Source organism: Bactrocera dorsalis, chromosome 5 (genome assembly GCF_023373825.1).
Source record: "Bactrocera dorsalis isolate Fly_Bdor chromosome 5, ASM2337382v1, whole genome shotgun sequence".
In the NCBI taxonomy this organism is placed as follows: Eukaryota; Metazoa; Arthropoda; class Insecta; order Diptera; family Tephritidae; genus Bactrocera; species Bactrocera dorsalis.
In genome coordinates, this window is record NC_064307.1 from 57,919,201 (window position 1) to 57,931,919 (window position 12,719).

Genomic DNA, 12,719 nt, shown 5'->3' on the forward strand with positions numbered 1-12,719 from the left:
AGGTTCGTTTCATTGCCGCTAATAGCTGATAGGTAACAGGAAGATAAAGAACGCAAGTTGCTCCCACAAAGAGCAGACGAAGAAATAAACGGAAAGCCAGCGAAAACTGACAAATATTATTTTTAATAATTATATCATATCAAAAGTTGTAATTGAATAATACCATTTTTATTTTCACAATTCAAACTTATCCAAAAATAAACAAAATCAAAGTAAATGTGTGAAATATCACTTGTTTACACATATGTGTTTTAACAGTTGGCATTAACATAAAATTTTCCAGAAGAAACAAGCATCTATCTCTGCTTTTTACTCTTTTAACTTGTGTACTCTCCTACTAGTTTTTGGATTAAGTAAGGTCTTTCCATCAGAAACATGGTTTGGGAGTTACAAATTAAAACTTTTTCGAGTTAGATGGCCACGGGGACTCTTTTGTCGCTAATTTTCTCTTTTGTTGTCGCTCTGAGCATTCACATAGATAACGAAATTCAAATTTCCGACATTTCATTTAATTCCGAGCGCTATTACAACCTGAAAAGAATTTCAAAATGAAAAGGAGTGCAGAATTGTGTAACAGTGAACTGTTTCGAACAAGAACACAAATCGTGCCACCGAATTCGAGCGACACGTTTCTTTCGTCTTTCCTTGTCGTCCCCTCGCCCACAAAAACCGGTTTTAACGACAAAACAGTCCGTGTGTAAACTGGCACTTAGTGATAATTAGCAGTTAAGAAACTAGCCGTTTGTTGACGTTCCGAACTAGGAAAAAGTAAACTTGTGTTTTTTTATGTTTTTGAACAAAATACTAAAAATTTAAGTTAACATTCCCTATAAATATATAAAATGGCTCCCAAAAAAACTGATTTTGATTTAACTGATAGAGGCTGGGTTGATTTATATGTTAAAAAATGTGAAAACATAATGAAAGAGTTCACCGACTATGTTTACGGTAAGGTTCACAATATTATTTATTTGGAAAAGTTGCAAATGCTTTTTATTGTCTTCATAGCTTTACAAAATCACTGTTTGAAAGAACGCAGTAAGATTGAAGAACTTGATAAAAACTATAAGAAGCTACAAACAAAAATAATTGAAGAGAAACCAATGCAACAAACGAAATATGAAAAGAGATGTACATTATATACACCTCTGGATCGGAGTCCTCTAAATACTGATATATTGGGTATTACCACAATGACCACACCTACCAAAGGTGAGGCAGATCGAACCACAATAAGCGACGGTTCTCCCGCATTTCTGAACATGGCTATGGATAGCGAACAATTAAATATGGAATCTTGCGTTTTAAGTCCCGCACAACATCATCAGGAAATATTATCGGCATCCGAGCAGTTAAGCAGTCCGAATCGTTTTTCAATTGGCATTGACAGTGTTTTACAGCACAACACATCGCCGACATGCAAACCAAGAAACAACAATGAAAACCAAAGTGCATTAGGTTTTTTAAAAGCGCGCGGTCGTGTTGGTAAAACTTTGTATAACGAACCTTATGAGCATAAACTACGAGAACAAAATCCAGCAGCGAATGAAAATGATAACAAACTGTTGAAATCAAAAGCTAAGTTGCATTCAAAACAATCGGATTGGTTGGAAAAGGACAAAAAATGTGAGGAGCGAAAAGCTGGTTTAAAACGAAGCGCTAGTAATATGGAAGAGGTATTGCGAAAACGTAGTCTGATGTCATTGAACAAGAGTGGCGAACGAAAATTAAAACAATCACGGTTAACACAAATGGTTTCTATGAAATCAAATAAAGTGCAAAATGTAAGTGATATAATATATACATATTTATATAACTATTTATGTGTGCTTTTCCGAATGTTTATAACCTCTTACTTTGTAATTACCAGGGCAGCATATCAACTTCTCCAGAAGATGTAGGTGATGCACAAAAATTTGCATTTTCACCAACTTCATCTCTTGCCTCGACCACCACAACGCAAAAAAACCTAGCTTTTCAAACATTTTCCAATGATACTGACGATATTTTCCAATTTAGCAGCGAAGATGACGATGAGCAACATGTTAAAAAATCAAACGATAACAGTGTAATGAAACAAAATGTAAAGAATAGTAATGACACAACAGTTTTTCAACCATTGCCGAAAGAAACAGATAAATCTGATAGTATTTTGGCTATAACTCCAACAGCACCACCGTTAATTTGTTTAGATGACTCGGATGATAATGAACATGGAACAGAAACTAGGACGAACTTTGGAAATAAGATGAAGACTCAACAAGAAGGGGAAAGTCATCTGAAAAAATCAATTGTCATTGTTAAAAAAGAAAAAACAGGTAGTGAAAATCTAGCCACCGAGTTGGCGGCTGCGATGTTAGCCGAATGGGAAGAGGAGCCCGAACATCACACAGTAAAATCAGAAACGAAACCAAATGCTAAAGCAGTAGATATGAAACCACGTCTTTCACAACTACCTGAAGCGAAATTTTCAATCAAAGAACGTTTCAATGTCGATTGTGATGAATGTCAAAAAGTAATTAAAGTTTATTTTATCTTTCTACAAATATTTTGGAAGACATTTTATAAATAATTACATACATATTTGTTTGCTTGTATCATATTAGTATATCGACTTTATGGGAAGCAATATGAGTTTGGCGGAAATTGAGACGCACCTGCGTCGTTGTACCCGTCACCGCACTGCGAAAGATGACATACCAACTACGCCGCCAAATTACTGGAATCCTTTGATGCCATCGTTTTCCGAAAATGATCCACGTAATAAAACACTTTTAGAAGATCCGTTTATACAACGAAAGCGCGGTAGCAATAAACCGTAGAAATTTAAGGCGCTTAGGTAGTTTTAATATTATTATTGTATTGTTAATGACTTAAAATATACGTTTTATACTAAGTTTGTAATTAAATGTATGTATGCATATGTTTCTGTTTCTAGGGCATGACATGTATTTTAAATTCTATAAGTTGCCACGTTTTGCTTGTTCGATTTCGATAGCTGTGAAGAGTGACTTAAAGTTGCCGGCACCGAAACCCTTGAAAGAAAGAATTAATAATTATGTAATATCAAAAATACTAGTCTTTTAAAAGGTAATAATTTTTTTTATACCCGGAACCGAGTATATTGGGATAATCACGAAGTTTGTCTACAAGGAAACGTCGGAGACGGATATAAAGCTTTTACATTTATACATATATAAATGATCAACATAACAAGATGAGTCGATTTAGTCATGTCCGTCTGTCTGTCTGTATATTTGCAAACCAATCCCTCAAATTTTTGAAATATCGATCTGAAACTTTGTACATCTCTTTCTTTCCTCAAGAAGCTGCTCATTAGTTGGAACTACCTGCCATATTAAACAATACAATCTCCGAAGATGTAGTTCAGAACGGCCTACAATAGCATATAACTGGCATACAAATTAATTGATCAATATCTAGATAACGATCTTTTTATACTTCAATGCTTCAATGCAGTAGAAGATAACTTTTTTCTATTTTTTTATAATCAATGATAGATTTTATATCATTCAAGTATTTGCAATTTATCTCCCAGTAGCATACAAAAATTGCTTATGAAAACTTCTTGTTCCACTTTAATGCTAGAAAATTATTTTAAATTTATTGTTTTAAACTTACATTGTGATTGTGTCGTTGAATGACTTCAATGAATAATGTAGGTCTATCTTGCAGGTTTTTCGAAAATATTTGCAACAGATATCCATCCTCGTCGTAATCTATTAAAATATTCAGTTCCTTAAGCAGCTGCATGTCCTCCTTGATTTTGGTGCGACTGTTTTTTAAGTTTTCCTCCAAAATATCATAGTACGAACTAGGTATTGTGAGAAATTCTAAGCCACGAGCGCGTAAGTTGCGCACTGCCGTTATAATATCGCTTGTATTGAGCGCAATATGTTGCACTCCGGCGCCACCATAATACTCCACATACTCCTGAATCTGTGACTTCTTCTTACCCTTTGCCGGTTCATTGATGGGCATCTTTACATTCTCCTCATAATTGGCCATTACAATTGAACGTAATGCTGAATAATCAGTGTGTATTTGCGAATCATCCACTGACCAGAAGCGATGAAATTGCAGAACACGTTCGTACCAAGCGGCTACACTCTCCATTTGTAAATCAGGTTGATTACCCACAACGTGATCGATGAAATCGAGTTTGGTGGATGGCAAACCTTGGAGAAGATTGTCGATGGGCGGTGTTATAAAGCCGGGTAAAAATTTACCGTTATATTTAGTGCGATCGACAAAGGTGTGTGTTGTGTCGCCGTACTATGGAAAGAAAATTTAGATCATGTTTGAAATTAAAATAGTAAATGGTAATAAATTGGTAACGCCAATAAACTTAAGAGTAAGTATTCTGAAACTCTCATTTTTATTAAAATTGAAAATTTGCTCACACTCACCGTTTTTATAGTAGCAAAGCGCACTACGCCGTACTCATCCTTTTCTTCCCAAATTTCGCGCACCACTTCAGCACCACGTTCCTTTGCGTATTTGAAAATTGCTTCCAAATTTTCTACCTCAAAAGCCACATCCTTTACACCATCGCCGTGTTTCGTTAGATGCTGACCATGCTCAGCATCATCGGCATTGTAGGCAGATACAAAAACGAAGATGATGCGATTCTGTTTGACCGCATGTTGGGCTAGGCGACGATGTCCTGTCTCTAAGCCACGATAGCCTACATGCGTAAAACCGAAACGTGTTGTGTAGAAGCTGGCTGCCTGTTTGGCATTACCCACGTAGAAGGTTAAATGATGGAAACTAAGGAATTTACCGAATTGCGGCTGAAATTTGAGTATAGAGTGAATTGAATTTAGTTTATAATATTTCACAGTATAAGTAGGTGGTTTTTAATTACCTTGGGTCCTTTATCAGTATATGATGTCTAGGAAAAAAAGAAAAATTAATTTAAGTTTATATATTTTATTAAAAATTTGGTTGTTAACTGTTTGATTAAGTATTCTTGTTTGGATTTAATGCTAAATTCAATTAAAAAATTGTCTTAAATGATTTTTTTTTTACCCGGAATACTTAAACAAATATATATATATACATACATATATATTTTTTTTATTTTTTATTTTACAGTGCGAAAATTAGAAAACATCAAACAAAATGACGGAAATATTCATGTTTTAAAAAAAAGGATATATCGAAGTAAGCAGAAACAAAAAACAAGGTTATTTTTCAATAAATAAATAAAACTCCTTTTTTTAGATATTTCTTTCATAACTTTCGAATTGACAATCTCTTTAATTATCAGCATGTGGTGTTCCTATCAATTTCGATAAGTTTCTTTCAAGACTTTTAAATCCTGGTGAATCCGCTCTCTCTTTTGCTTACTATAATTTCCTCACCAAAACTTGGTAGATTATCCGAAAACTAATTACTGTGAAGATAGTTTTACTGATATTTGCTCCTAGAGTCTGAACGTTTGTTAGCATATTTTTCAGAACTTTTTAATAATTTCGTGCTTTGGGAAATAACCATCATAATCTTGATAAAATCTGTAACTTTCATTAATTGCAAAAATTGCAATAATAATGAAATCGGGAGCACGTCAATATTTTCATGGATAAATTCGTAATCTGAACACTTGAAAACATCTAAATTTGCTAAGACAAAAAATATTTTTTTTATTTGCGTATTCTTAAATCAACTGTACAATTATCGCAAATTATTATTTTTTTTAAGAAAAATTTAATTTTCTTCTAATTAGATATTAATATAGAGGAAATATTTGTAATTTTGTTCCTTAAAAATCAATTTTTAATATTTTCATCACCTAATAACTGTTCACATACCATTTTCACTTATTTTAAATATTTTAATTCCCACACAAATCACAGTTTTGCACACCAAAAAAATTTTCAAAAGATTATAGTTAATACACTCAAGCAATTCAAATTAGAACTCCATTGACTGAGCTCAACTCTTCAGCAACTACAGCAATCTTCGAAACGGTAGACGGTTTATATAGCCGCTGCGAACTTTATGAGCTTAGTATTATAATCCTGAAACTACCAACACAGCTACATCTACTAACCCGTGTTAGTGTATAATATTAGTTAGCTAATATAGAGTTGGAAAAATTTGCATTAATAATACTTATGTAGTTATTTTTGTATGTAAGAGATCCACGTGTAAGTACATAAGCACTAGCATCTGATACAAATGTGTCTATATGTGTTGGTGAGTTTGCGGCGCTCGAAATCTTAATTTAAATATTTCAAACGGGTATTTTGTTTATCTGGTCTTCACAACGGTTGCTTGTCGATGTTTCACATTTTCAATCCAATATTGTTTTTGTTTTGAATAACACTGTATATAGAACATATATGATTTTTGCAGGGATCATAAATATTGTTATATTTTCATATGTCAGATAATACATTTGACACGGAGCGAGTGCAAAATAAAATATAAATACCATAAATTACTTAAATAACATTGTAGTATATATTACTTTCATAGTTAACCATAAATACAATTTTAATTTTTTTTTTAATTTACAACAAAACAACAAACAAGCGTAAAATATGAATTGCTATGAATTGCAAAAAAAAAATAAAATAAGTTAAAGCATTTAAAAATTAATTATTTCTAAAATTAGAAACACTAAAAATTTGGAAAACCAAATATTTAAATATTTTTTGTGTTTAATTTATATTCAAACACGCTTTGCCCATCTCGAGGTAACGTGATGTTGAATACTTGTTTCGGATTCTCAAAGTTGACTATGCCCATAGTCATTGCTTGATGGCAAAATTTTTAGGTTTGAAATAAAGTCGCGATTAAATTTCAAATATAAGATGGAAATTTAAACAAACATATGCTATTATTCGTTATAAAGGGTTCATTGCGCATTGATTATGCAATATTTGTTTAATGCTTTTCTTGAACAACATGCTACACTTCCTTTGCACAGCGTTTAAGATTTATGATATTGTATTATAACGATTTTGTTTTCAAATAACGGGTGGGCCATCTAACGTTTTAAATTTGAATTATCTATATTTCGACATTGGAAACGTCAAATACCATTCGGAAAGTGACAGATATTCAAAAAGTCTAAAATTTACGAAATGGGTCGCTATTCACAATTCTACAGTTCACAGATTGGGCAGAAGATCGTTTGACCGAGGATGATCAATTTTACCGAAAAATCATCTTTTCGGACGAGGCTCATTTCCACCCCGATGGTTACGTTAACAAGCAGAATTGTCGCATTTGGGGCACAGAAAACACGCACGTAATCGTCGAAAAGCCAATGCACCCAGCACGAATCACTGTATGATGCGCGGATTTTGTTCTGGTGGAATCATCGGCCCATTTTTTTTCGAAAATGAAGAAGGAACCGCCGTAACCATCAATGGTGAGCAATATCGCGCAATGTTAACCGAATTTTTCTTCACGCAAATTGAAGAGGGAGACTTGGACAACATTTGGTTCTAGCAGGACGGCGCTACGTGCCATACAGCAAACGCTACATTCAATCTTTTACGCCCTATCTTCGAAAATCGCATAATCAGCAAAAGAGGTGATGTGAATTGGCCTCCCAGAAGCTGCGATTTAACTCCGTTGGACTATTTTCTGTAGGGAGCTGTTAAAGATAAATGTTACGCCAACCATCTAGAACTAATTCAAGATCTAAAGTACGAGATTCAAGCTGATGTAGCTGCCATAAGGCCTGAAACCATCGAGAAAGTACTCCAAAATTGGGTGGATCGGATAAGCTACTGTAAACTCAGCCGTGGTGGTCATTTGCCCAAAATTGTTTTCTACAAATAAATTTCATAAAACAAACTTTTAAATAAATGTTAGACCTTTGCAAAATATCAAGCGGTTTTTTTATTGACTTTTTAAATTTAAAATTTTATATGGCCCACCCTATATTTCAACCCTTGCGTTGATGAGTTTTGAAAAATTTATTTAATATTAGTATTTGTTCACTCGTAAATTATCATTGTACTACAAAACCATATAACTTCTTATTACAGTTGCATGCTTAAATATTTTAAGACAACAAATAATATAAATAAATTATTTAGGATACAATATCTAGTATGATAAACCCTTTTTCTTTGGGAATATATTTTTTTCGTTCGATAAATTCAAGTCTCCGTTGGCGGGCGGCTGATGAGAGATACCCTTCCGCTAGTGTATATCCCTAAACCTTGGAGGACTGCGAAGGTGCTCTTTATACCCACGGTAGAGAGGAAGGACTATTCACCGGCGAAATCCTTCAGGTCAATTAGTCTAAATTCCTTCATACTAAAGAGTATAAGTAAGATTGTGGACTATGAAATTTTTAGAATTTTTTGGCCAAATATTTTATTAAAATTGAAAAACTAAAATTATTAAAATATGGTTAGCTAAAAATTGTTTATATATTTTTTATTATTTGGAAAATAAAATCAAAAAACCTTAACCTGCGTCAGGACTAATGTGTAACGACAACTTTTGTTGGTTATCTTTATATAATAAGAACCATTTACATATGCGAACCCCTCAATTTAAATGCCAAATGCAAATAAATGTAAATATTTCATTAGTCTGTGCACGCAGTAGTCGCCGAAGACCGCATGCTCAACCCGCCATCTGTCGCATGCCGGTCGATAGCTAATTCTAACGAATGAAACCTGTCCAAAGCGAATTTCTTTTCACATTCATTTAACACCTGTTCTGCGACGCCACCGCAGACTGGTTGTAAGGAGAGCGCAGGCGGGTGGGCTGGAGTGCGAGGTGTCGAGCCCCCAAAAACAAGATCGCTATTGGTCAATAGCTGTTCAACAGCCGGCAACGTAACGGCTTAATTGTATAGCTGCTTGCATTCGTATGTATTAGTGTGACCATGGCCGCTGCGATGAAAATAGCAAACACACCAGCAAGAGAGATCGCGCAAATATCTCTGATAATGAGATGCATAAAAAATCTTATAAAAAATATTGTTATCATTGTTGCTATATGAAAAAATAATGTGATAAACAACAACAACACAGGTGCGTAGAAATGAAATGTGTTTATTGTTGTTGTTTCAATTTAGAAATAAGTGAAATAAGAAATAAGAAATAAACTAATCGATTAATGAGCTATTCGAGAAGCTGTTTATAAATGATTCGGAATTTGGTAGAGTTTGTTGTTGGAAACAAATAAATCCACCCACATTAGTGATAGAAATATACGCAAACTAGTTTGTCAGTGTTTGAGGTATCGATATAAAATTGTGTACACGTTCCTTTCTTCCCAAGAGCTGCCCATTTGCCGGAACCATGATCGTTGTAGCTTATAGTTGCCATTCAAACTGACCGATCAAAACCTATATAAAAAATCTATTTTCCCTTTTGAGTAACCTTAATTCGACTTGAACTTAAACACGGTGGCTGAAAATAGCAAACCGTATTCCGGTTACGTTTTCAGATTTTGTTCGACCAAGCGGTATTCCTACGGCGATTATTCGACATAAAAATAAACAGCGTATTTAGAAATTTTAATTAAAAGCTACTCTGCGTTATGAAGTAATCAAGTCGAGTAAATAGATCACGATAAAAATGTTGAAGGTCTCTCAATGAAATCTAAAGACAAAAAAATAGAGATTTCGAAAACTATCCAGCTCATCCGTTTAAGATTTTCTATTGACCGCATTGGCTTTCAGCCAAAAGCTCTTAGTGAAAGCCAAAGATAAACAATGGCAAAGGCGACATTGAGTTCGCCGTAAGTGGAATACATACTTACATAGATATCGATGGGAGCTATGTACATGTCACTTTTCTAGTTCCATAAATGTGCGCTAATATTCTTTAGCACTTACATCGGTATGTATGTTTATACACAATCAAAGGTCTTAGCCATTGTAAATACGTATCAAAATAAGAATTATGAAAGCTACATATGTATGCATTTATGTTTTGGGCCATCAATGACTGACACTACATAATTTGAGCCAATTTGTCTTACTTGACATGCTTTCGCTCTTGGATGGCATTTTGTTTTTGTTTTTATCTGCTGTCTTAAGTGCTAGAAAGGCTGCTGACAGCTGCGGAGTATATCTGCCTGAACTTATGTTTTACGAGCAGCTTAATTTGTCAGCTGCTTATTACACGGTCGAAATGTGTTTATTTTTTAATGTAGCGTATGACGTTTTGAATGAGCGAATTTTTAAAATGAATGTTGAAAACTATTTAATTTATTGAACTGCTGTTTTTATAGTTTATTAAATTTGAGATAAAGTGCGATTATATTGATGTATACATATGTAAAGTTATTGTTAAGTAAGGGGTGAGACTAGTTTAGAGCTATAAAAAATACATATTTTTGGTCTAATACAATTTTATATAGACGGCTACTGGACAATATTTGGTATCGGAATCATAAGGGGCACATATGTACATACATATACACATATAGTGTGAAAATTCGAAAAATAATTTTTATTCTTGCAAAAATCGATAGCCTCTTTAAAAAAAACATACTAAACTGAATTTTAAATATTTTTTGAGTTACAGCATTTTAAAGTGTAGCCGCTCTGTGCAATCAGCTCTATCAGTTTATCTTGAAACGCGTTTTTCTCAAAATTGAATTTTTCAAATTTATTGCCGTGGTTGCTCGGAATTAAATACAGTGAAATTCCTCATTACGGACAGTCCTCATAGCCGGACATCTTTAACAACTGGGATTTCACAACGTTTTCATTATTCTTTTATATTACATTGTATTATTTTCATACAAAATCAGTTCCTATAACCGAACATGAATACGTTTCAATGACCGGACACAGACACTATTTTGGTAATATTTCGTTCTAATTATCTCTGAGAAAATTGTGTACCATTTATAGTTCCCACTTTTTGATTCTTATTAACTTTTGAAGTTTTGAGACAGTTTCGTTTTAAGTACAATATGTAAAATAATCACCGCAAACAAATTGTCATGTATGAACATTTAGCAAATATAACAAATTCTAAAAATGCATACTTTATTAATAAAAATATTGAGTTCCGTCTTTCCTGTAGAAGATCTCTTGACAGTCCTCCACAAAAAGGATCCAAATTATCTGAAATAAAAAAACCAAAAGCTTTACTTTTAAATAGATAAATACAGGTAATGATCGAAGAAAAGGGGGGTCTCTCATCCGAGGCTGTGTGTTGTTTTTCATTGGGGGAGGTTTTTACGTGGCGGGTCCCAAACCCAGCGCACAACCCTATGCAGGGGATTTTTCGCCTTCTCACTTTAGCTCGCCTTCAAACGGATGTTCTTAGGCTACCCAGAGGATACTTGGTCAAAGACCGGAAGTCGTGAGCTGCTTGAGTCATATGTAAAAGAATCGTTTCTGGCCACTCCCAAGTGAATGGCGATCAGAGAACTTTCCTCACTTGCGTGAACTTCTACACATGACTCCATCCTCTAGAGAGAAAATTATTAGAGCTGCAGAACTGAACCGAGCAGGTACAATCTTTTATAAGAGTGTTCAGCTGCTGGCGTATGCCGATGATATTGATATCATCGGTCTCAACACCCGCGCCGTTAGTTCTGCTTTCTCCAGACTGAACAAGGAAGCAACGCAAATGGGTCTGGCAGTGAACGAGGGCAAGACGAAATATCTCCTGTCATCAAACAAACAGTCGTCGCACTCGCGACTTGGCCCCCACGTCACTGTTGACAGTCATAACTTTGAAGTTGTAGATAATTTCGTCTATTTAGGAACCAGCGTTAACACCACCAACAATGCCAGCCTTGAAATCCAACGCAGGATTACTCTTGCCAATAGGTGCTACTTCGGACTGAGTAGGCAATTGAAAAGTAAAGTCCTCTCTCGACGAACAAAAACCAAACTCTATAAGACGCTCATAATTCCCGTCCTGCTATATGGTGCAGAGGCTTGGACGATGACAACAACCGATGAGTCGACGTTGCGAGTTTTCGAGAGAAAAGTTCTGCGAAAGATTTATGGTCCTTTGCGCGTTGGCCACGGCGAATATCGCATTCGATGGAACGATGAGCTGTACGAGATATACGACGACATTGACATAGTTCAGCGAATTAAAAGACAGCGGCTACGCTGGCTAGGTCATGTTGTCCGGATGGATGAAAACACTCCAGCTCTGAAAGTATTCGACGCAGTACCCGCCGCGGGAAGCAGAGGAAGAGGAAGACCTCCACTCCGGTGGAAGGACCAAGTGGAGAAGGACCTGGCCTCGCTTGGAATATCCAATTGGCGCCACGTAGCGAAGAGAAGAAACGACTGGCGCGCTGTTGTTGACTCGGCTATAATCGCGTAAGCGGTGTCTACGCCAGTAAAGAAGAAGAAGAAGAATGAGCGAAGAAATAGTGAAAATTTTGATTGTATACAAAATAGCATCTTCCAAAAAAAAACACTTTTTTTGCACGGAAATTTACATTTTAAAGTGACCTCAAAAATCGAAATTTATCAGAAACTTTATTCCTTCAATCATTACCTGACAAAAGTATCTAAGAAGATCCTGTGACATTTTCAAGTCAATCGGTCAAGCTGTTTCGGAGATATATTCCTCACCGACTTTGGAAATATCGCTTCGAGACAAACGCTTTAAGGCGCAGCTGCTACTCCGGAAATTTGATTTTTTGAAAATTTTAATTGTATATAACCCATTAAAGTATGTACAATATCACTTATATCACTCAGTCTTGGGAAAGTATAAAATGTTCCGTTA

General features: G+C 34.9%; 2 protein-coding genes across 2 annotated transcripts; one reads left to right on the top strand and one right to left on the bottom strand.

Moving 5' to 3' along the window:
• The first annotated feature begins 733 nt into the window (after positions 1-733).
• LOC105224729 (uncharacterized) lies at positions 734-2,913 on the top strand. The gene is made up of 4 exons (XM_019989704.3): positions 734-948; positions 1,009-1,784; positions 1,871-2,515; positions 2,607-2,913. The coding sequence occupies exons 1-4, from the start codon at positions 843-845 to the stop codon at positions 2,820-2,822; spliced, it is 1,743 nt and encodes a 580-aa protein (XP_019845263.2). The 5' UTR covers positions 734-842; the 3' UTR covers positions 2,823-2,913.
• On the bottom strand, positions 2,493-5,994 carry LOC105224730 (4-hydroxyphenylpyruvate dioxygenase). The gene is made up of 5 exons (XM_011202896.3): positions 5,835-5,994; positions 4,889-4,915; positions 4,431-4,814; positions 3,643-4,296; positions 2,493-3,035 (listed from the first exon to the last, which is right to left on the bottom strand). The coding sequence occupies exons 1-5, from the start codon at positions 5,835-5,837 to the stop codon at positions 2,961-2,963; spliced, it is 1,143 nt and encodes a 380-aa protein (XP_011201198.2). The 5' UTR covers positions 5,838-5,994; the 3' UTR covers positions 2,493-2,960.
• Between the last annotated feature and the right edge of the window lie 6,725 nt (positions 5,995-12,719).

What these genes read in the sequence shown, in the direction of transcription:
- LOC105224729 (XM_019989704.3), top strand. Translation starts at nt 843, where the DNA reads ATGGCTCCCAAAAAAACTGATTTTGATTTAACTGATAGAGGCTGGGTT. An exon ending in GTTCACCGACTATGTTTACG is followed by an intron (nt 949 to 1,008) that starts GTAAGGTTCACA and finishes TTGTCTTCATAG; the next exon opens with CTTTACAAAATCACTGTTTG. An exon ending in ATTGTGATGAATGTCAAAAA is followed by an intron (nt 2,516 to 2,606) that starts GTAATTAAAGTT and finishes GTATCATATTAG; the next exon opens with TATATCGACTTTATGGGAAG.
- LOC105224730 (XM_011202896.3), bottom strand. An exon ending in GCTTTGCTACTATAAAAACG is followed by an intron (nt 4,297 to 4,430) that starts GTGAGTGTGAGC and finishes TTCTTTCCATAG; the next exon opens with TACGGCGACACAACACACAC. An exon ending in TTCAACGACACAATCACAAT is followed by an intron (nt 3,036 to 3,642) that starts GTAAGTTTAAAA and finishes CTTTCTTTCAAG; the next exon opens with GGTTTCGGTGCCGGCAACTT.